General features: G+C 40.2%; 1 protein-coding gene across 8 annotated transcripts in view; it reads left to right on the top strand.

The window, feature by feature from the left end:
- ADGRB1 (adhesion G protein-coupled receptor B1) overlaps nucleotides 1–25,074 on the top strand; it is a 553,612-nt gene extending 528,538 nt beyond the window's left edge. For 5 of the 8 annotated variants that reach the window (XM_075581573.1, XM_075581570.1, XM_075581571.1 and 2 more), the window contains 6 exons: nucleotides 4,964–5,029; nucleotides 6,301–6,340; nucleotides 13,587–14,236; nucleotides 17,677–17,712; nucleotides 19,802–19,906; nucleotides 23,205–25,067. In XM_075581573.1, coding sequence (XP_075437688.1) covers nucleotides 4,964–5,029; nucleotides 6,301–6,340; nucleotides 13,587–14,236; nucleotides 17,677–17,712; nucleotides 19,802–19,906; nucleotides 23,205–23,402 — 1,095 coding nt within the window. In that variant the 3' untranslated portion in view covers nucleotides 23,403–25,067. Of the gene's footprint in view, nucleotides 1–4,963; nucleotides 5,030–6,300; nucleotides 6,341–13,586; nucleotides 14,237–17,676; nucleotides 17,713–19,801; nucleotides 19,907–23,204 lie in introns of all 8 variants that reach the window. The other 3 variants (XM_075581569.1, XM_075581558.1, XM_075581572.1) reach the window with 2 other exon arrangements.
- The last annotated feature ends 554 nt before the right edge of the window (nucleotides 25,075–25,628 follow it).

The raw sequence follows: 25,628 nt of genomic DNA, 5'->3' as shown, positions 1-25,628 counted from the left end.
AAGTTACTGTATAGAAGGAGCAAAGTATGTTCTTCCATGGTAATTACATGTATTATAGTAGAATTGAATGCCAGTTTCTATGGGAATACAAGAAAAAACGTTTGTAAGTCCTAGGACATAATCAGAAAGCCAGATGTATCATGTCACTTCTAAGGCTCTGGCCGTTTATATTCACTCCTTCTTAGCAACACACCGAGGGGCAGTGATCGATGTGTGATGGTACTAGGGACTGGCTAGCGATTTTTGGGCTTTGGGGCTAGCCCAACCAACGGTCCCATTGGGATAGCAATAAATGGGGAAATAAATATACATAGTGAAAACTAAATCTATAAGACAAAGGAGACTTTTGGTTACATCCTTTGATCAAATTTCATATGCATTGCTCTCATATGTTATATGTTGCCCCTTTATATTTTTTTGCTTCATTATAAGTTTATTAACTGTACTAAGTTTCATATGCACAAAGTCTCAAATGTATCAAATGCTGAATGTGGTACCATAAAACAAACAGAAAATGCACATGGTGTTGCAGTATGTGTCTCTCGGCCCTCGATTGGGGTAATTAAGTTAGATTAATTTATTTGCCAGCTATTTTTCAATTTCTTCAGGCTCTGAATGTTGTCGTTGTGCTGTGGGGGATTATGTACGTTGTAGGTAGTGTTACCTCTTTAAAATCTAATCAGTCGTTTAGGGTACTATAATATCTTAATAAAACAGCTCCATCATAGGCAAGTGACATCCTGAAATGTCAGTATGGATAAAAGGCAAGAATTATATTTAAAAAAATGACATATTGGGCAAAAGTGTCTCTCTGGACAGCCAATGCATATGAACAGTGTTTGCCATCTCACGTTTTAGTATAACTAATTTAGTCTTGAAAAATAATTCATGGTTGTGTATATTGCAATTGTTTTCCTTACAACTAATGGAATATTTGCCATTTATTTGATACATTTGTCAATGCACGTAGGACTTTCACACTTAATATTTACCATGGTCGTGACAGTAAGCTTAAAAATTCATATATTTTTTGTTCTTACCCGTGAGCAGTGATTGTGAGGGCTTTGTTTGTATGCAAAGGGTTGACGGAAAGAAATTGGTAACCACTGGTCTTAAATTCCACGAGGAGAATCCCGGATCAGCTCACACTATTGGTTTCTGCAATTTTCATTGATATACACCAGCCAAAACAGAAAGATGCATGGTACTGTACAGCTCTGCAGCCAGATTCAGTGCAGGACATATGCCAAAATAGTTGTGTTGTGAAAGAAAAACTAGTGTCTGATTTTGGAGTAGGGGGCAGTGAGCGTTTACATTGTGTTCTCCCTGCATTTCCCGACTCGAAGTTCAGTAACATGTTCCACTTATCGCCCAAAATGCCTACTGCTATTCAGAAAGCGGTGATAAGTGGGTGATAAAAGACTGAATCGCTCAAAAAAAATTGGTCATAAAAAAAATCCCTGAGGCAGCGGTGATAAGCCACTTATCGCCGCGTTTCGGCATGTTCATAAACTCGTGCAATTCTAGTAGCAGTGATTTGGCTATGAACGCCTATCACCGCTCTAGAATGGTGATTTTATCACAAAATCCTCACGCCAGAAAACGTTGGCGTAAAGGTGTTGGAAACCTGCAGAGAAGCGGCGAGATGGGACTTAGAAAAATAATGCCTTTTTCCTGCATAGGATTGATGCCGGGAATCTCTGGAGCTGATATACATTAAAATTAGCACCAGAGACCCCTGGCATGAACCCTATGCAATAAAAATGCATTTACAGTAAACTTCATTACCATAGCGGATAGCCTCAGGGACCCCCTACTTCCCGAGATACAGGCTCCGTTATGGGGTGCCAATATCTCCTATGCATTTAAATGTCCGCGTCACGTGACCATGGGAATAAAATGCATAGGAGATACCGGCACCAAATAACGGGGCCTGTATCTCGGGAAGTAGGGGGTCGCCGAGGCTGAAACCAATGCAGTTCAGCTCAGGAGACCCTCTGCTCATCTAAACTATTATCAAAATTACAATTTACACACATGCATTTCGGGCGATATTTGCACAGGGAGAGACGGCTCTCTCAGAGCAGCTCTCTCTGCAGCAGATACAACTCGCCGGGTAAGGCCTTTTCAGAGGGTCGTTCATCAGATCACCGGCTAATCGCCCGTTTTGTGAATTTTGCTATGACAGGTAATTAAGGCTTTCTGAATACCGTGATACCAAGGCTCAGAAAAACGGTGATTTAAATGGCCCAGTGATTTTTTTTATGAACCTTTAGTGCATGAGGCCATTAGCCTCTGATTGAGCCACCTGTGCTAAAGCGGGGACTGATTGAGCAACCTGTGCTGAAGCTGGGGCTGATTGAGCCACCTGTGCTGAAGCAGGGATATCCTGAAAACCTGACTTGTTGGGAGTGGTGGGTGGGGGGGGGGGTTGGGGGTGTGAGGACTGGAGTTGAGCACCTCGGCCCTGTCACATAGTCTGGCCAACTCTTTAAAGCTGCCTTGACAAGGAGCAGAAGGTTTGTCTCAATGAAGCTCATTGAGTCCATAAGATAGAAGTGAACGCTCAGTGGTACTGTAGCTGGTTATGGAAGGAACTTGGGAAGATCTTCCAAATAAAGTGAACCTTCCATGAATACCTAAGGGAATAATTGAAAACAAACTCATTTTTGTGCATTAAGATTACACAGATCTGCACTACAGCAAGAACAACACTATTTCTAACCTTATCAGTATGGCGGTGACGCGTATACTAATGGTACCCAGATGTGCACAGGCTGTAGTATTTGTCATTTGGCACTTAAAACATGCTCCCTAAGAGCGACAAGTCTCTTAGAGCAAGTAATAAACAGAATAGTGAGAACAAGTGAATGATATTCAACATTATCTTTAAATTCACAGATCGCAGTTCCAAAAACAACTCCGATCACTTCAATCGCTCTTTCGTTTTGTTTTCTGTAGTCTTAGCGGTGTTCAACCTTTGTACTATACAAATGGAAGCTCTTGTGTATTCCTGCAGGCTGCCCGAGTCGAACACATGCTGCATTTTCTGAAAGATTACAGTCAATCTCAAACATCAGGCTACAAATCCAGCGCTATGAGGGACTCTAAACCAATCCAGCAAAAACAAGATAGTGTTATACTGTAATAAATACAATTGTTTTTTTTAGCAGTAATAATAAGGATCAGGAAAGTGGGAGAACTACAAGCCTTTTCCTGCCAAAGGCTACACTGCATTTTCGATCTCACCAAATATCATTGAGAACGGTACAATAATTTATGTCTTAAGTTGTTTTCGCAATTCCATTTTATCCGGATATTGCTACGTCCATATTTTTTTTAGTAGTGGCTATTTCCAGGTGGATTCAACAATGATTCCAGCAAGTTTGCAAAGCTCTAGGCTTAAGATGTCCCTTCGGCATCAGGAAGCATACTACACAAGCAGCAGTTACATCCTGGGTGCAGTGAACTCTTGCTCTTACATGACTTCCAAAGCTTTGTTCGAGTTTATTTTTACACATTTCACTGCCATTTTAAACTTGACCCAAGGCAAAAAAAAGAATCCTGCAAGCGTTTGCCGTGGCCAGGCAATTCTACAGATACTGTAGATCATTTCGGGAAATCCTCATGTACAGATGTAGCCGGATTTACCGGGTGAGCGTGAGCGGTCCCATGACAGTGCCGAGTGCGGCCCGGGAGGATTACCACTGAGGGGGGTTGCATTGAAAAGGATGGACCCCCCCGAAGTGCCGTCACTGCAGTCACCTCCCCCAGCGCCGTGGTTTTGGGCACCCGTGGCCCTGCGAACTGTAAGTCTGGCAACATCTGTATGTATATTTGTATTTATACAGTGCCACCAATGTATGCAGCTCTTACAAAGAGACAATCCATTACAGGGAATTACAGGTGAGCCGACGATTATTCTGAAACCTGCCTTAAACTTGCCTTGGAAAATCTGGGGCTGTCACCAATAAGACCCAGGTACATGCTGGGTACATGCTGGGTACATGCTTCAAACATTGCTGTGACATTTTTGCAGAGACTAATGGCCCATCAGATTAACACAGCATGGGTCCCTGGCAGTACCATTCAGTTTGAATGGGACTGCCAGGGACCCCCGCTGTTAATCCGATGGGCCATTAGTCTGTCGGCAGAAATGTCACTGAGACGTTGCAGCATGTACCCAGCATGTACCCAGCATGTACCCAGCATGTACCTGGGTCTCATTGGTGATTGCCCCAGATTTGTTTTAGAATACTCGTCGGCACTACAGTATAATAGAAGAGGTTTCGCCGCCAAACAAAATTGGACAATAGGAAAAGCAATGCCTGCTCCGAAAAGCTTACAATCTATGCAAGTGGGGTCTTCACAGCGAAAAATACTTGTCTTGAGTAAAATCCCTTCGGGGACTGAAGCATTAAGCGGTGTTCGTATAATTACATTGAGTTATGTATCTATCCTATGCTGGACTTACAGATGTCACCAACATTATTCCACCAGTTAGTGCGATGCTCTGCATCAAAGCTGATGCATCATTTAGCACGAAATGTGATGCAGTACCATGAAAACAAAAGGTAATGCGCGCATATTAACGCGCCGAATAACCTGTCGCCAGGTCTTTTTGTTGTTGTTTTTTTTTACAGCATTGATATGTTAACAGGTGCAATAAGGTTGGTTACATCCATAAAATTGTTCATACTATATACTTTGTACTGCGGTAGGAGGTGAAATATACAACCAGAAAACTTCCCTAAACATTGGTCTGTATTTTTGGTGAGTTCTTATGTTGGGCTATTCAGCAATTGTTTCTCCCTTCAAAGTAAATTAGAATGTTAACAAAGGAACCATTAGGCTTGCATAGTACTTTTCTGGATTGATGCTATTAATGCTGCTTTTCTTCCTAGCTTCAAACAGGGCCTTGTTAAACCTTTGACATCAGACTTTTTTTCATTCATGTTTTTAGCTAGAAGAAGCCAACAACCCATACATTTGCACGGCCATGGTGGGACTCAAAGAAAAGAAAGGATCGGTAAGAAACATTTTCCTCTTGAGCTTTGCTTTCATTTCACTATAAATGATCTGTCTTGCCTGGAAATATTAATGACACCTAGACATGCAGTAATTATTAAACCTGCACTGAAGGGTGGTGAGCTGCGTTGGTCCTTTATTCCATGTAATAACAGGAGAGAGAGGGAGGAGGGGGTATGATGCCTTTTATTGGACCAACAAGTGGTTGATATGTTACAAGCTTTCCAACCTCTCAGGGTCCTTGATCGAGATATAATAGTGTAAAGTATATCTGATTTAGAGTATATGGAATCACTTAGCGTGTAACCTGGTGTCTCCTGCCTGTAAATATCCTAGACTCCAGGATATACGCTAAGTGTTTCCATATGCTCTAAATCGGATACTCTGTATACTATTTGCTTTTGAGACAGCACATAAGGGAAGTACCACATTCATCTAGCATGGGAACGGGCCAGAAGAAGATGTTATCACCCAGAAACGTTGCCCCCTAGTTTTTGTAACTACTTGTGACATGGTGTAATTTCCCTATATGACAGTACCTCAAAGATAGTATTTATATATTTTTTATGTTGTTTTTTTAACATATCTATGTACCTGAGAGTCTTTGTTTTATCCTACAGACAGGGCCAACAAGGATTAGTGTTTGCTCTCATATGTACAGTTGATTCAATTGATACAATATATCTGTGTGCAATGTTCCAATTGTGAGGCCGTTGCTTACTATCGGTTACACTGTAATTTTGCTGGTACATACATTGGTTCATGTGATTCACCGAGTCTGCTGGTGTTTGTATATAATTTGTCTCTTTTTATGTTGATATATTTTCTTCTTACTCCAGTAAAATTATATTTTTCATTACTCTCTTGTTTCATTCTCATTGAGGTAGTGAGTTCGGGGAACCCTTTTGTGTATATATTTCCCAGCATCTGGGTTAGATCTATGTCAGAGCAGCTGGGGGAGTTAGCACGACCTTCAGGTCATTCCGCTTCGAAAGCAAAGACAGTCCGGGCAGATTAGCGCGTGCGGTTTAATTTATGCGACTTGTAATACAGATTACGGAATTTTGCCTAGTTTCAATGCGCCAACTCCTGGCCATGTCAAAAAGTGCGGTTTCACAAAGACAAACTCACAGCTACTTGACTATCCCTCAATTTTTCAGCCAAAGTGATGTGTAGATCCTACTGCAAGCTGCCACAAATCTTTCTGTTAGTATTTTGTAGTATTGTAGGGTTTATTTCTTAATATGTGCAATCTCTTTTTTTTTTTTCCAGACTGATTTTGAAAAAGATGTTGACTTGGCATGTAGATCAGGTGAGCATTCGGTTAATGAGACGACCCATGATTAATTATGATTTGAACACGTTTATTGGTAAAAGCATTAATCTCAGCAGAAAATCTTTATTTTTGTTCACATAATCCAGTGCTGAAAATCGCTATTTTTCGTTCTGGGGACTCCCCTGGTTCGCAAGATTATTACCGTCTAATGTACCGGTGCTCCGCATAGAGAATCCAATATGGCTGCCTGCATCAGCCAATAAAAATCTGCAACTGATGATGTTGTAGCTTCCTATTGGCCGCGGGTCCAGCGAGATTTGGTGTCCGTAATGTTTCTTCAGGAGGGAACACTGGTAACAGTATACCGGTGAATATCTCAGGAACCTGAGTGCCCCCCATTGCTGAATATAACACAGTTCAGCCCCAAAGGCCCCCCTGGTTCAATTATGTAAAAAAAAAAAAATTCCCAGACATGATACAGTTCTTACTTTTATCATGAGTTTTGTGGTTTTCTTCCTGCATCCTGTCAAGGAACTTACAAATCCTGAAGCCTTCCATTGACTGTTCATCGTAATGATGTGTTCATTTATTTTCCATTCACGGTAGTTCTATAATTTGCACAGTAGTTTAGTTATGTTGTAGTTTGCACAGAGCTTGTTCAACATCTTGATCTGGGCTGGTTCGGAACCGGTTGACCTGATTTTAGATTTTTGCTCTAATGCCCAGTGATTTGGTTTGCTCCGTCCAATGTTTTTATCCACTGCAAAGTACATATCTTCATTTGTATGTCTCTAAGAATCGTCAATGCACTTGCTAGTACAGGCAGTCCTTGGTTATCCAACGGAATCCGTTCTGGAAGTAGCGTTGGATAGTGAAACCGTTTTTAAAGCGAGTCCCATGTTAATCAGTAGTCGTGAGGATTGAATAACGCATTATGGCGTCGGATAACGCATTCCGGCGTCGAAAAAACAGCCCATAGGGTTGCGTTGGATATGCCATTCATTGTAAAGTGAAACATTGGATAGCAAGGACTACCTATAATGCTTATTGTTGTTCAAGAGCATCCACAAAAGTGTTATCCACCCATAATACACACATCAAAAATCATACTAACCTTCAAAATAACCATCACTGGAAATCTCATGTAGTAAGCATTGGTATATAGGAAATAAAACATTATTTCCTGGAGGAGGTCCACACTATAAACAAGTGATAGTCATAGTGCATTAAAAAAGGTCTATGGAATGGTGGTCTCCGGAGCTGAACCACATTAATTTCAGCTCAGGGAACCCCCTGCTTCCAGAGATACAGAAATCCAAAGGAGGTGCCGCAATCTCTCTGCCTTTTTAAGCCCCTGCATCCTGTGGGCCAATAGGAAGCCGCACAGGATGACATTGCCGCTTCCTATTGGCCAGCACATTGTGGGAGCTTTGAAAAGTGGCCACAATGTGACCCCTACTAGCCGAATGGAGTGGCTACCGGCACCCCCTACGAAGTAAGTATCTCAGGATGCCGGGAGTCCCCGAAACTGAAATTAATGGGATTTAGCTCAGGAGACCCCCTGCTTCAATCCCATGTTAAAAAAAAAAACATGCAAAAACATGTGCCCGCTTGGACTGCCTTTTTAACAGTGTGTTTTACTGAGTATTAGAGCGATCGAGCTTTTAACCCATGGAAAGTGGAAATAATGTGATACTCCGGAGAAAGCTCCACATATCTTTACATGAGATGGAACACTTGACAGAAAAAATGACACATCCCCAATTGCAATATAGCAGTTTAAGATACATATTACAGTCTGAGTAATCACCTCTAGGTAAATATGTCAGCAGACAGGGATGCGTTATCAGGGCAAGAATATCTACTTAGCAATAAAATAATAGCTACCATTATTTAAAGTGTGCTGTTTGTTGCAAGGAGATAGAGTCGCTGTGCAGATAACAATTTCTGTTTTCGACTTCAACAACATTGCTTTTTGATGCATGATTCCTCAGGCGCAACGTGTACAGTTTGTAGTATTTCACCCTACTTTTCAAGTTGTAAAATAATATTTTTACAGAATAACATGACTTCCTCAGTTGCAGAAATTCAGTGTTTGCATTATTATTTCCCTTACGATGGTTTTAATAGCGTCCAGGTACTAATGAACCGCATCAATAAAAACTCTACCCCTATAGTTTAATGAATAAACCTCTGTGGGCCAGATGCACGGACGTCCATGAAATCAGGCCCAATAATGTCAGGTTATCTAAATAGGTTCAACAAACAGATGATCTGTGTCACAGAAGACCAGGTTATTTATACCTTTTTACAAAGATCATTTATTGAGCAAAACAAGGTAGAGAAATAAATTGTAAGTTATTCGGCATAAATTTGCTAACACACAGTGAAACACAAAATACAGATGAAAAGACACACTTACTGGAGGTGTGGGGTTGAAAACTAGACTTTCCTAGTTGCAGGGAACTCTATGGGAGAGTTTTACCCTGACCGGGACTTAGCCCCAGAATCTCCTGGAACTCAAATCTGCATGAAATCCCAGCCGCGACCGCTACTTTAGTTTCTGGGAACTTGGACGCAAAAGTCGGGACTTAGTCTCTGGCGGGCAGGTTTCTCAGGCTTGAAATCAAAGCCGGTTCCCTTGCTATGTCAAACAAAGCAACTTTGAAAAGCCCGCCCGCGCTTTTTCGGCTCTCAAGGGGAACACACAATCTAATTGGCTCTCTGCTTCTTATAGTATTCCCTGCTTCATTCATAAAATAGAAGCAGACCTGACAGCCAATCCGCGTGTTGGAAATTTCTCAAGCAGCCAATCAGAACCAAGCCGGGTAGAAAAGCCGGGCTAGCAGGAAATCTGATAAAGCCAAGGGACAAGAGCAAGCCTGCCACATCTCCCCCCAGCTATCCCAATGCTATCCTAGGTCTGGCAGAACAAGTGGCATCCCGGAGGACTGCAATTAATCTCCGGACCTGGTACCTAGCCTTTCCCCGCTAAACAAACGCTGTTCACACCTCTGGGCATCCTCTGGCTGCTTTGAACTCTGCTGTCCAGCAGACATACTGGCACCTTTGGGTTTGCATGGGCTGCCTGTTTGGACATCGGTTCCGAATGTTAAAACATATTAAAATACACTTTAATAAACTCTGAGTCTTCTGGGTACATGGAACAAAAAAGGGAAACATTTTCTCTTTTATTTCTGTCTACATGATGTCTCCCCATGCTTTCCCTTTGACTCAGGTTGGACTCTCAGAGTCCCCCCAACCTTATGTACGGTTGGGTACCCACAAACCATATACTGTTTGTGGGTCACCTTGGCACTAGCTCGGGTACCACTCTTAACCTAGGGATTCCCTCAGATCAAGAGATATACCTTTATCCCTGTGCCTCATTCTCCTTTCCGAGTTATGCTGAAGCAGGGCAGCCTAGTGGTGAGTCGCGGTTAGATTTTCAAGGAACATCCAGGCGACCTGGATTGACGTAGGTCCCCTGTCAGGCATGGTGAGGGGAGGGCAGGGAGGGGGAGATAGAGGGGGGGGGAGGGGGAGAGAGAGAGATTGAGGATGAGTGCATCTGGTCCTGTGTATCAAAGCAAAAATAACTATGCTGGTTTCAATCTTATGACATTTTCTGTGCCACATTCTTCCATGTGACGCCTACTGTTACTTAGAAAGGTTACGGCACCCAAGAAATGGCCATAAAAAGGAGAATAAAGAGAGACATAAAACGTAATACAGATATGTGCAATGTGTCTGCTCCCCAAGTCCTCAAATGTACAAATGTCTGCAAGACTAGAGCACAGGTGTAGCACATAAACTGCATCAGATTTATCCGTGCAAACAATCCCACTGACTTTTCTATTTAGTGCCGTTTTGTGTTGCACTTTTGCACTAATTTTGCACCAGTAAAACTGACACACCTGCTATGATTCATGATTTCAGGTGAGGTGTGGTGTAACAAGCAGGGGCATACTGTATGTACTGTATCAAGGCAAAAGTGGTGCAAACCTAGGGCATCAACTCTGCACCATACATTGAAATCAACATGATTTGTTTCTTTGATATTTCTGGGGCAGTTTGTTTTACCCTAGAATTGCACCACTTTTGCCTCAATAAATTTGGGGGTTATTTTTCAAAGTCTCCTTGCTGCAAAACTAGGACAAAAAAAAAAACCTACGGTATACAAAATAATTAAGAAAAAAACATTCTCATGGAAATGAATGGGATTTTCTTGGTTAAGAGATCTGGTGCAGTGACTTTGCACCAGTTTAGCTCTGGTTTCTCAGCCGTGAGATCTTGAATGAAGCATTTGGGTAGCTCGGTTGGCTAGTACTATACATCTCGTATGCACTTAGCATGACCCGTAGCAGACACTCTAACCATGAACACCCTCCTACTATCTATAAGTTCTCCCTTCTTACCACTTAGATTGCAAGCTCTTCGGGGCAGGGACTCCTTTTCCAAATGTCTAAATTTATGTTGGAGTGCGTCTACCCATAATGTCACATGTGTTTCTGCTGTAAAGCGCTATATACATTGATGGCGCTATATAATTAAAGATGTACATACATACATACATACATACATACATACATACATACATACTTGGATCAATGACCCCCGTACACCTCATAGAGATTAACACATGAATCACCTACTTTCCAAACCATATTTATAGTAGCTACAAGGTATCAATAACTTTCTCTGACTCACAGGTTCTGTACTCATTAAAGTTGATATAGGAACAACACGGTACAATTGGCTATTTATTCTAATACTGCAAGGGGCATTTCATCAAGGATATATTTCCTTCTAATTACACTGTAACCCAAACAATAATTGGCTGTAACTGTGATTTGCAGAGCATTTTTATTATTTGACTTGTCTCTTAAAAGTCATTCAGATCAACTTAATTAACAATTAATAATTAACACAGATATCAGCAGAGATTGTCAATAAAATAACAGATTTCTCCACACTCCTGCTCCTAAAGGGCCCCTTTTTAATCCACTTTCCGTTGTATAATTATTGGTTCTTCACACTAATTGCTGGTATAGGACAGTTACACATTTGATTAATGAAGTCATTCAGTTCATTACATTTATTCAGCATATCCACCCTATTAGTGCTAGAGTGTACTCTGAAGTATATTGTAGTGTCCCATAACAAGTGTTATAGGGGAGGATGGAAAACCATGAACATAAAGCCCCAGAGTTTGTACTGCAGACAAGGTTAATACAAAGCGGAAGAACAACCACATTGAGAAAAACACAGACCCATACTATTTTCATAGGTATTTCAGGTGGATATTCCCCCAACGTATCCTTCTTGTGTAAACATCCCAGTCTAGACTACCTTAACACAGGGGGGCGCAACTCCACTCCTCAAGCCCCTCCCACGGGTTTTAGGATAGCCCAGCTTGCTTCAGCGCAGGTGGCTCAATCAAAGGCTGAGCCTCTGATTGAGTCACCTGTGCCGAAGCAGGGACTGATTAAACAACCTGTGCTGAACTGAGATATCCGTAAAACCTGTCCTGTTGGGGGAGGGGCGGGGGGATCTTGAGGACTGGAGTTGAGTACCCCCACATATTGGGGTTGTCATTTAAAATGATGTCTTTTGCTCGACGTCGGTCCAGCCTCAAAATTTGAAACAGAACAGTTCTTCTGCCTTATTATTTTATCTACAGTAATTTGAGGAGGTTTTACCCATGTATTATGTTTATTTATTTATCAAATGTTTTACCAGGAAGAAATACATTGAGAGTTACCTGGGCACAGGGTTAAGATAATAATACATGGTTACAAATACATAGTTACATAAGTGAGCAGGGTTATACATTATATACAAGATATTGCATGCACAGTTAGGCTGCGATTATAGTGCCGATGGTGACGTCACGCTGCGGTCGCTGGAAAAAATCAAATTGAGATGACTTCCAGCGATCACGACCAAGCCGTCGCTCCGTCGCGTCGTGCTTACTATAAGCGCACGCGACGGCGGCAATGCATTTGTTTTGACACTACGTCGCCGGCACTATACGCGCAGCCTTAGAGATAATATATATTATAGGTGTATTTCACAGCTACAGACCAGATTAAAATGTGAGACAGCTTTAGTTTTGAAAGAACTTAGACTGGCGGCGGCTGTGAGAGTCTCCGGTAGACTGTTTCAGTTTTGGGGTGCACAGTACTGGTACACGGTACGGTTTGCCTTGTTACCTTATTATTATTTTGATGTGTGCATGTGTTTTTGATAACATGCTGTGTTAAGGCCTAGTTTATCCTTGTATTACCACTTTCAGTGCTTCATGGTGAATGAGATAGTGGGCAACGCCAATAAAGAATACATTGGATGATATAGAGATGTATGCAGCAGAAACATTCACCTATATGTTTACAGTGTATATATTATCAATGCAAGTGCTTGCCAACTCTGTTTGGAAAAAGGTGAAACTAGACAATGATACAGTACATAGCATTGGATGGGTGACGTGTATGCTATGCCTAGGGGGTTACACGTTCATGCTATTGACTGTGATTGTTTGGTTTACTCTTCTCTTTATATAGTAGTGGAAGTACAAGGGACACAGTATAACTTTATTAGTGTAATAACCCATACTTATGAGTAGAAAAAACAGATAGGAATGAACTAAGACCGTCCCATTTTCTGTTTGCCTTCCCGTGTAATAAGAGAATGTAAGGGGAGGATTATCACCTCTGACCTGGCAAATGTGTTTGGTGGAAATACAAGAGAAAATATAAAGATAACACCCTCTCTATCCAAGACCATCTTAAAACCCATCTCCTAAACGAAGCATATGAGTAGCTCCGTGGCTGACACTATACACTATACATCGATCTTGGCCCCTTGCAGATGCACTTACCAGAACACCCATCTCCTGTCTCTGTATGTTCTTCCTACTTACCACTTAGATTGTAAGCTCTTCAGGGCAGGGACTCCTTTTCCTAATTTTACTTTTACAGTATGTCTGAAGCGCTTCTTCCCATTAAGTGTTATTTGTATAATTTGTTATTTATATGATTGTCACGTGTATTTCTGCTGTGATGTACACGAATGGCGCTATATAAATAATGATAGACATACACACATACAACTAAATCATTTGTCATATTGGATGTGCATTGGGGCATGTCTGTACAATATTTTGTATGTCCAACACAGTATAGAAAATCTGCATTCTGATCAAAATAAAACATGCCCCTCTACAGTATGTAAAAGATCATTTTTTATATTGTACCACTAAATATTGCTTTCATGCTTCTAGTGCTGAATAAGGATGTGTCAGCATGTAGAACCTCGACCATCACAGGAACTTTGAAGCGTCCATCTCTGCAGGAAGAGGAAAAAATGAAGATGAACCATCAGAAAGGATCTAACTTTAATAGTCTTCCAGCCAATGCGTCCAAAATGCACCTTCAAGGATCTCCCCATTACCTAGGGGGCATCAATCTTAATGAGTTCAACAACCACACGCTTACTCTGAAAAGGGACAAAAACCAGCCACCTAAACCGATATACATGTGCGAAGGGGACATCTTCAGAAAACTAGATTCAGAGCTCTCTAGAGCTCAAGAGCAATCATTGGACACCAGCTATGTTATATTACCCAGCAACACTTCAACTCTGAGACTAAAACCAAAAGAGGAAGGCAAATACAGCATGAACATTGACCAGATGCCCCAAACAAGGCTCATACATCTTACTATGGCAGATCCTAGCTACATGGTTAAAAGTCCTCCAAGGGAACGCATGGGTATGAAGTGCACTGAACAGGGGTCACCGATGCAGAAGCAACAGATCCATTCCAGCGAATCACAGATCCCAATCGGTCTTTGTAACAAAGGGGATTTAGGGACGACTGGAATTGTGTCAAAGACTGAATCTATCTCCACACTTTCCATGAGCTCGTTGGAGGTAAGAGCATTACAGTATTAGATTAAAGCATTACAGCAGGGGTCTCAAATTCAATGACTGAGCCACTGATTGAGCCACCTGTGCTGAAACAGGGATATCCATAAAACATGGCCTGCTGGTGGCTCTCGAGGACTGAGTTTCAGACCCCTGCATTACAGACATACTGTATTGAACACCATTGTACGAGTTTCTGGTAGCACTGCTGACAATAAGTATATACCAATGACATTCTTTATGCTGGAAATCTAGATGTTAAGTAACATATTCAGAGATCTAGAAGTTTAATTTCTTCTCTGTTTATTGAACTGTAACATGTGATGCTTAATAACAAAAGAACTGTTAATACTGGATACTGGGTAACACCAAACGGCCTATCAATCCCAGAATCCTGTGCTAGAAATCTGCCATGTCCATGCTAGTATCCATTGATGGACTTCCTCTCTATGCATAGATCTAGATACGTTTTAAAGCTTTTAATGCTTTTAATGCTCTTTGCTGTCACAAAGTTCAGTGGTTCTTGCAATAGGAGATTTACATGTTTCAATAGAACCATTACTATTATTATTCACATATTGTTATGCTATTAAATATTCAACATTTCTTTTTAATTTATTCCATGTACTGCAGAAGATCTTAATGATTATTGCCCCTGCTATTTTCCACATAAAAATGGTCATTTGGATTTATGCAGATGTAACAATTTGCCTCGATTTGCGTTCACCTTTCCTTTGGTATTAAAAACGCCGTACTTGCTATTATAATGTACTGTAGAATAAATGTTAAGAAAAGAAGAATGAAGAAAATAACTTCACCGTGGTATCAACCCATTTGGTTTTTAATCTTCTAAATTCAAAATGTTAATTGCATTTCCAGTAGTGTGTGAAACCTGGCTCTTTGGCAGTGGATGTTTACTTCATTTTTGATTCTAATGCAGCAGATAAGGCAAATAAAACCTCACAGTTTAATATGTATGTACAAGCACGTCCCAGGGTCTTTATATATATCCACAATCATGTGTCTAGACACATTTTTTCTATCATTGCACTGCAGACTACATAAGGATGCGATAGAAACACCCTTGACCTTGGAGCCCGCGATGGAGCTCCCGACCTCCCTTCCCATACCGCGTGTATACATATCCCCATAATAATACATTTAGTAACTAAATTAAACACAAAGGTCTGGAGGTAGAAAGACCGTTAACATACAGTACATAAAGTCACCCGTTAAATGCCAACACTGCAAGAGAGCTCTACTAACAGGTGTAGGCAAATGGTACTCAAACCATGGCCGGCAATTCCCTCCAAGCCGGCCGCCGCACTGGCCGTTTAGCGTGAATGGACCCCACGAACCCAAAGCACAAGGGGCCATGCCCACTCACCACTCCCAGCCAACCCAGGGCTTTACCGAACCATAGAGCCCCGCCTGGAAAGGTAAAAGTGCACTTACCCTCCAACAGCCGCCAAGACAGAGACAACAACACACCTCGAAATGCCCTCCTCAAATGCATAAACAGACAAACAGTGTCTTTTTTTACTTTCTCTTCTTTATTTGTTTTTTATAAACTCAACAAGTACAAGCATGAAACAGTGTAACATCATAACAAAGGGAAGGCAGGCGGGAACTTTCGTACTGTAGAAAGGCGCAGAATGCTTTCGCAACCATGCACAGGACCTAAAAAGTCTATACCCGACCCACTCCCCCTCTCCACCGCCTCACCACCATCCCGTAAGAGGGAACTGGGGGGGAGAAAGCAGCCCACAGAGCAAGAGATATGGAGGGGGAGCCTAGCCCCAGTGGTTGTGTCGCCTAAGGGGCTTGTGGTTCCTTTTCTAGTCTCAAACAGGACACTGAGCACAGCACGGTTACTACTCCAGATCAAAGGAATGACTATGCCCTTTATTTGTGTGTTCAGCATGTGCAACAATATTTTTATTTTATTTTTCAGCTTAAGTTTAAGTCCATTGGAAAAATTAGACATATCCGGTTTCAGTTTTGCATGGTCCATGATTTTGAGATCTTTCTTGTTCAATTAAAAAAAAATGTCACAAGTATCAGATGCTGAGTCGCAGACATTGTTATTCCGTAGGCCCTTTGCAGCAGGGCATACACAACGTGCCAGTGGGAATAATTGTTTTCAATTGTTAGTTTTTACCCTCACTGTCTCTAATGACATCCAGTAACTTCCCAAATAATGAAACCCTGTCTAAGGGAATTGAGCATAATCTGTTTTTTGACAAACCCTCCGCTAACCAAGATTTTAGCCACAGGGATCTTCAAGAGGTTACTGAAGGAGCCATTGGTCTTGCTAGAAGTTTGATAATATTATATAAAATGTCCATAATAGTATGTAACAAAGGAAACACCTGTAATATATCCTTTCTAGGTATTCCTGATCCTACGGTATATGGTGTTTCATGGCCTCAAGCCAATCCCTCATGGTTCTGCTGATTCATGCAGACAAAATGGCCAACTTACCTGTGGATCCAACCTCTAAGAAGCCTTTCTTCATATATGTTTCTATGTTAGATCCATCGCCTCATCCATTGGCTTATCCAACAATAAAGTGGTTCGCTTGGCCAATGGGATTACTACTTCATGGTAGTATTTCCTCTAGTCTACAATCTTCTGACAAAAAAATATTTATTTATTTATCTGGTGTTTCCCACTGTCTTGTAAGATTTTAACTGATAAACATGAAAGTGACACCTTTTTTCTTGGCTCTTTGGTATTCTCAATCTGAATAACCTGCCTCATGACTTTAATTTGTCAATATCTGCTGGAAAATGTACAGTAACTTCTGATGATGATCAATATTGTTTTCGAAATCTTTTGAAAGATTTAATGTCTACCTAGTCATGAGCTCCTTATCTTGTACTGAAGCTAAGGAGGTTGAGCTCCGCTAGATACCCTGGTTTTCATCACGTAAAAAAAACTGGGTACGAATAGCACCTATCACCTTGGAGAATCAGAATAACAATTAATGGAATGCACAAGATATTAGGGTCTCACTCGATTTTGGAATTATTGGGCCAGGAGTTTAAAATGTTTTGGGTTACACAACAATTTTTCGAAAATCAATGCTAAAGGGGACTTGTGAAAATATTTGGCACAAGATTAGAAGGCTTTTCAGTTTACAGTGAGGAACTGGACAAAGGAAACATTGAAAGTAAAGACAAGGACAAAATTGACTGTCCCATTAAGTATCTCTGTTTTCTTCAAGGTTGATATACACTAACAACAAGATATTATTTCAAGAAGTCCTATTCTTTGTGAAAATGCAGTTTAAGATTGCTGCAGTACATTATTGTGTTTTCAATTCAGAAGAGGGCAATTTATATTGTATGTTCTTGATTATTTTGAAGGAATATAGTACAACTGATCTCATGTACCTTCCTTATTCATTAGTTTCACCAAACTGGTTTTATTTTTATTTGCAGAGAAGGAAATCTCGGTACGCAGAGCTAGATTTTGAGGTAAGATGCGTAAATAATTATTTCCTATATATTTTCAGTCATTTTAACAATTGCCACGTGCCTCAGCACTTTCAGTCCCTGGTATGGTCTGTGAAAAATGTCAGGGCATATTGTACAGTAGATGTAGTACTGTGTATCAAATACAAAATAATCAATTGCACGGCACAATTTCTCTGCTTTGAGCTGCATCAATTGTGAGAAGCACGTTAATCAGGTTTCTTCGTTCATTTGGTGCAGATTATTAGTCAGGGGTGTCAATGTTCCAAACTGACAAACGGGGTTCATTTGATGATAAGTAGTTTATTGCAAAGTACTGTATGATCATACTCATTCAAAAATGTATAAGACTCCCTGCCAGGGAGTGTCCAAGCAGGCTCTTTCATACATTTCTGGTTCCTTTGTCTAAAATGTGTTACTAGGCAGATTATACTAACTACTTCTTAATTCTTAAACCAATCATCTTACAGCTCATTAAACCTGGTTAGAACTGGCTTAAAACATCTCTGAATAGATACCTGGTACAATCTCTCACTAGGAATGTGGGCGTTTCCTCAGACACAGTCATAAATCCACTTAGAAGCGAAACCACAACACATCACACACACATCTTACACACAAAATGGATACTAAAGACATAACTGACTTTACAAAATGGAAACTGAACATCACTTTCAATCCTTCTCCAGAGACCCTCCCCCCCCCCAGTCCATTTCAGTAATATATCAACAGTATCTTAATTTCAGCAATATTATTTCATATGGGGTATGTATTTCTTCTTCAACCCGGCAATAATTTGTGACACTAGCGAGAGGGGACAAAGTAACACACCTACAGTAGATACAAAATACAATCGATCCATTTATAAGCATGCAGCTTGTAATTCCTCTGTAACTCCTCCTACTGACAGTCTCCACACAGATGAGGCACGACCATAGCACCTTGATAAATGGGGGTTAACCACTAAACTGCTATAGTGCAGGTCAGAAGCTCCTACTGACTTATGTGTGATAGGACCCTAACCGTCACTATCACAGTATAATGAAAAACTTCCACTGGCTGGAAGAGACAAAACATCTGTTTTGCTCCAGAATGGCCCCGAAACAATTCAGCTGCTGTGTTGTGCACCCTCTGCGTCTCTCACCTGGCTTAAACTGGAAAGAGAAGGTGTATCCTACTAGTGGAAGTGTGTGTTTCGAATACAAGTTGGAGATCTTCACTCATTCTGTGTGTTCCTGGGTACCGTAAATCACTATTTCTCAGTGCAACTCTGTATGTGCAATAATATAATTGCCCCCATACCCCTGACATTAAGTGCCATTCAAGCCAATGGTAGTTAATGCCTGATTAAGGTATGATACCACACATTGGTACTTAGTGAGTTTCCCACTACAAGCTTATTGTGCATTTTTTGTGCTCTTCAGAAGGGTTTTTAGCAGCCGTTACATTCTGTAGAGGCTGTGATAGATTTAATCAAATAAACTTGAAAACAAGGAGTTCTTATTCCTGTGCTTTGTTATGCATCCTTTTTCCAATTGAACGAATAAACCTTATGTAGTCTTAAAAGCTCTTGCATAAGAACAAATCTATTATTTTCAAATGTGTCTTCTAAATGTTGTGACAGTCTCTAAATCATCTGACATCTTCTGGGACCATTAAATGTGCAAAAACATTAACCAGTCTGGTGCTGCTGTAAAAATGTGTTCATTTGTCTGAGACGTTACAGTACATATTTGAAAGCATTAAGTTGCTGCAGCACATTTTTCAGATAAGATATGTTTTATGGAAAACAAATACACAAACCCTGCGCTCCTCCCAAATTGGCTTGCAATTTATTAGTGAAATTCTACATTTTGATCCTACGTCTTACAGCAAAGGAGTCATTTAGTTGAATCTTTTGATCAAAGCCTGCTAACCTCATCAAGGTAAACTCAATGTTAGCAGCTACCTACACTACAGGACACGCATAATATTTCTTATGGTCTTGTGGACTACTGTTTTGTTAAACATGTTTTATAGCTGAAAAGAATTCAGGTAAATCGTAACTGCTGTGGTTGGATGAATTACAATCTATCATGTGTCCTTCTTTCAGAAAATTATGCACACGAGAAAGCGCCACCAGGACATGTTTCAGGACTTGAACAGAAAGCTCCAACATGCAGAAAAAGAGAAGGAATCGCCTACATCAGAGAGCAAGGTACAGTGTCTGACAACGTATGCTAAAAGTATTCACCTCATCAGCTTCTCTCAATTAAAATAGGGGGGCTCAAGTCTAGTACTCAAGACCAACTAAGAGGTCAAGTTTTAAGGATATCCCAGTTACTGTTAGAGCAGCGGTGGCCAACTCCAGTCCTCAAGACATCCTAGTCTTTGACTGAGCCACTGATTGGGCCACCTGTGCTGATGCTGGGATATCCTGAAAACCTGACCTGTTGAGGACTGGAGATGAGCCCCCCCCCCTAAATTAAAACCCCAACTTGTTGAAGAATACACTTTCCGTCGCTAATTAAAAATCAATGGTAAAGTTATACAAGATACATAACGTCCCATTCATTAAACTGCGATATTGGCATTTCCACGTGAAGATAGGCATTTCATTAAAAACATCCATGACTTGTTCAAACCGTGCAAAAAAGTATTTTATAGACACAATTTGTTGCTGGCTGCACAAATTCAATGCAATGTGCACATTTTGTATGCAAACGTGCAAAATTACGCATTCGTGGACTATTTATTGATCTGCAAAGTAGCCAACAGAAATCTTGCTATTTATTGAAGTTCGGAAAGTCGCAGAGAGAAACCTCACTTGATTGAGACATGCAAATATGAGAGGAACAGACCAATTTAAAAGCATTTCTCAATTTGGGAAAAAAAAGGTGATTTTGGCGCAACAGCCAATAGTGGGTCCCAAACAAGTAGTATTAAAAATATTCCTTTATTGATCCATCTAAAAAAGTGCCTCCACTTTTTTAGATGGATCAATAAAGGAATATTTTTAATACTATGCATAGGTTGAACTTGATGGACCTATGTCTTTTTTCAACCTCTTCTACTATGTAACTATGTAATACTACTTGTTTGGGACCCACTTTTGGTTGTTGCGCCAGAATCGCCTTTTTTCTCAGATTTACTTCTCTACTCCAGGCTGCACGCTTACCAGGACTTCAGGATTAAGAGATTTCTGTGAGTACTTTCTTATTCATGATTACTCAATGTGAGTCCAGAGACAATCCCAATGAGGGTTTGATGGGGTTTTTTTTTTAGCCTTACACCTTACCCTGCAGGGAATATTGGCCCACCTGGGGACTTTACTACTTATAAGCAGTTTATCCATATACTTATCCAGTCCTGTTTTATGCATACATATTGAAGGGATTCAGTGCTGAAGCGCCTTTGTCACTTGGAATTGGGACTTTCTCAATTTGGGAGTCTGTCCCTTAGAGACGGGAGAATGTTTATGGCAAATTTGGATCAGCTGAGTATCGGACGGTTCATTTGGTCCGCGGATCAATCTCAAAAAGGGCGATTTGCAGATTTTTTATTATTCTTACCAATACACTCCGCGAATTCCACAACCAGTGGACGGATTTGTAGAATTCAATCCGCGGATTCAGAAGGATTCTTAAGAATCCGCCAACGAATTGCCGAATCCGCGGATTGGATTCTACAAATCCATCCACGGGTTGTATCCAGTGGCGGATTTTAATGAATCCGTGTGGATTGAAACTACTCAAATCCGATTGCGGATTTTACATCACAAAAAGGAATTTTGGGGGTAACATCAGCGAAAAGCCAGGAAACAGATTTGGGCAGATTCAATAGAATAATAAGTAAGTTCACATTTATGTAATATCATGATACATTTAAAATGCACTGAAATATTAGTGGAAAATGTCACCACGTCTTATCGCGTTAAAGATCTCAATGTGTACACAAGGGACGATAGAAGCGATAAGTAAGATATCGTTGTTTTTAAGATACTTGAGATTGTACAAAGTAAATAATACAGAGAAACAGAAGTACTATACAGTATTTTTTATTTTAAACTGAAAAGAACCAGAGGGATTGGGGAGGACTTTGGACAAATATGAGTAAGAACATTCTTACTGAAAGAGTAGTAGATGCATGGAACAGCTTTCCCGCAGTGTTGAGAGTCAAACTACAATCAAATAATGCAAGAACACAAGTGAATGCTGCTTGTTCTATAACTAGCGTGTCTATAGTTATAGTTATTTACATACAGTTAGGTCCGGAAATAATTGGACACTGACACAATTTTCATAATTTTGGCTCTTTACGCCACCACAATAGATTTGAAATGAAACAACCGAGATGCAATAGAAGTGCAGACTTTCAGCTTTAATTCAAGGGGTTGAACAAAAATATTGTATGAAACGTTTAGGAATTGCAACCATTTTCATATACAGTCCCCTTATTTCAGGGGCTCAAATGTAATTGGACAAATTAACACAATCATAAATAAAATGTTCATTTTTAATACTTTGTCGAGAATCCTGTGCATGCAATGACTGATTGAAGTCTGGAATGTATGGACATCACAAATACCTGGGTTTTCTCCTTTGTGATGCTTTGCCAGGCCTTTACTGCAGCTGTCTTCAGTTGTTGTTTGTTCTTGGGTCTTTCTGCCTTAAATTTTGTCTTCAGCAAGTGAAATGCATGCTCGATTGGGTTGAGATAAGGTGATTGACTTGGCCATTGCAGAATATTCCACTTCTTTGCCTTAAAAAACTCCTGGGTTGCTTTTTTGTCCATCTGTAAAGTGAAGCGCTGTCCAATCAACTTCGCTGAATTTGACTGAATCTGAGCAGACAATATATCCCTATACATTTCAGAATTCATCCGGCTGCTTCTGTCTTCTGTCACATCATCAATAAACACTAGTGACCCAGTGCCATTGTGATGCCCTGTTTAACTTGCATTGAGAGCTCATTTGACCGCATGTGGTGGGTTCACAGCAACAGCTTCCAAATGCGAATGCCACACCTGGAATCAACTCCAGACCTTTTACCTGCTTAATTAATGATGAAATAACGAAGGAATAGCCCACACTTGTCCATGACACAGCTTTTGAGTCAATTGTCCAATTACTTTTGGTCCCTTGAAAAAGAGGGGGCTACATATTAAAGATATTTAATTCCTAAACCCTTTCTCCAATTTGGATGTGAATACCCTCAAATTAAAGCTGATAGACGGCACTTTAAGCTCAAATTCATTATTTAACTGTAACTTGAATTTATTTTGGTACACAGCCGAAATAACAAAACTTGTATCAGTGTCCAATTATTTCCGGACCTAACTGTGTGTGTATTTATATATGTATATATGTATATATATATACATATATATATATATATATATATATATATATATATATATAATGCAAATGTTCAGTATTTTTAGAATGTAGTTGTTTAAAATAGTTTGGGGGATTATTTTATGGTGTTCATTTTGTTTTCGTTTTTTTCCTTCTACAGTTAGAAAAACAACAGACGCCAAACAAGAGGCCCTGGGAAGGAATGAAGAAAATCCAGTCCCCCCCATCATGGGTTAAAAAGGACATGGAACCTGTGTCCCCTTCTCCTTTAGAACTAAAGACTGTGGAGTGGGAGAAAACAGGAGCAACAATACCTCTGGTGGGACAGGACATAATTGATCTTCAGACTGAAGTCTGAAAGTAAAAAAAAAAGAAGACTTGTTTTTGTTTCAAAAGAATATGATTCCGTATAAAAAGGAGAAAAGTTTGGTTTCTTTTGAAACCTTGTTAAACGACTTTTGCATTGTTCTCAGAAGGGATATTACGTTAGACACTCTTAGAGGTAGGTGCAACACAACATGACCTTTCCCAGGTATGGAAGAAGAGGAAAGTTAGATATGGGATAAAAAGGCTCAGTGGATGGAAACCAACTTCAGAAGAGTCTTCATCCTCCTAAAAATAAAGCTACCAGAATTTGAAAACGAGTAGGAGTAATCGATGTGGTTGACTGGCAATTATTCTCCATTACCCTGTTACTCAAAACAAAATAGTTTACTGTATCAGATAGAAATTAACAATGATTATATCTTATTCTGGCATATTATATAATGGTATTGGGCCCAACTACTTTTGACACTGAGATAAATCTTCAGTGATTTTATATCTTGCTCACCATCTCCATGTAAAATTACGGCTATATCACTGGTCTCCACTCGAGCTGGCCCAGAGCAGCGACAGTGACTGGGCGAGGTTGAGGTAGCCAGAAGTGAATCATCCCGGAAATCTGAGTACTTGGACATTAGAACCGAGTCACGTATTCTCAGCTATGTGAGGCTTTAAACGTATAGCAAGTAGAGGTTATACATGGAAAGTAAGTCTTTCACTGTTATAAAGAAAAAGTAAGAGTACCTTCTGATTACCTTGCCTTCATTCTTTGCTTGGTTAAGCAGAAGATTGTCATAAGAGGATTACCATCTACAGAAATGTTTTATATAGCTTTGTAACATGGCTTGTGGGACTTGACAGATTGCCTAGAATATTAAGCTATGAAGATGAAATAAAGTGTTCTGAAACCTAAGAGCACTTGTTTCTTGGCTCTCGTCCTTTTGAAAACCCCTTTCCATTGGACCAGGGATCGAGCAGATCGGCGGAGACTTCAACAATGCCGTATGTTTTCTCAGCGGCGATGTGGGTGGTCTCACTGAAGCCACTTTGTAGGACAAAGCAGTTTTGGCTGAATATGTGCAGAGCCCGAGAGTTGGCTTTGGAGACCAAAAGTGAAAGCTACTGGTGGACGTGTCAATGGGAAAAGATACATACATTAGCCTTGATGGAGGTTGCTTGATATGCAAGCATTTTTGCGCCAGTGTTTCTAAAAATGGCATTTATCTTGTCATTAGCTGTATATTAAAATAAATCAATAAATGTTAAAACAATTAAAAACCCAAAATAGTAAATCAAGAGATACAAGATTACTTAAAACTGTGATGTAATTGTCAGATAATAGATTATATATATATGAAAAGAAAGCACAAGGCCTCTGATGCCGTGTTGTATAATATTGTAATTATTATAATTACACACCGAATTTTAGCAAATAAAAATCTTTATACTGTGTTTAAATTTTTTTTTTTTTTTAATACTCAATCCCCCCAGAACATCAAGTTTCCGAACATTAGCAGTGTTAAGTAATAACTAAAACGACGTGTTTGTTTAATAACTGTTCAGATTCTACTATTTTTTTGGCCCAGTTCCTCTGGTTAATTCCATTTTTTTCTTACCTCTGTGTTTGTCAGTTCTTTCTGTACAGTTTTCAGAGCACAAATGAATGTGTTTTATTTCTAATAAAAAAAAGTGTAAACAGCAGTGTGCATTATTCCTACTACCTGATCCAGCACAGATTGGCACGGTCAGAATACATTGAAGGATTGGGTTACAAAGGTACAGTATAATGAAATAGCAAAAGGTACAGTGCCATTCATTCTTACCTGGTTAAACTACAGTTTGATTTCTGTATGTAAATGTGCAATCCAAGCTGATTTTTCTTTATTTATTCTTCAATTTTCTTAATACAAATTTGAAGCAGGGGGTCTCCGGTGCTGAACCCTGTTAATTTCAGCTCGGGGACCCCCTTCTCCTGCAGATATTTGCCTCCGAAGGGGGTGCCTGTATCTCTGCAGTTTTCAGTTTCCTTATCACATGGGCCAATAGGAAACTGCACTGGATGATGTCACGGCTCCTTATTGAACCACACGTGTGTTACAGTGAACCCTGAAGTGGCTCCCGCTGCCCCCTACAGTTGTAAGTACCTCAGGAAGCAGGAGTCCCCAGAGCTGAAATGAATGGGGGTTCCGCTCCAGAGACCCCTTGCTTCATTCCTGTATTTAAAAAAACAATGAAGAAAAGAAGAAAGATAAAACGGGTT

This window comes from Ascaphus truei, chromosome 2, assembly GCF_040206685.1.
Source record: "Ascaphus truei isolate aAscTru1 chromosome 2, aAscTru1.hap1, whole genome shotgun sequence".
NCBI classification, from domain to species: domain Eukaryota; kingdom Metazoa; phylum Chordata; class Amphibia; order Anura; family Ascaphidae; genus Ascaphus; species Ascaphus truei.
This window is presented reverse-complemented; position numbering and strand designations above follow the sequence as displayed.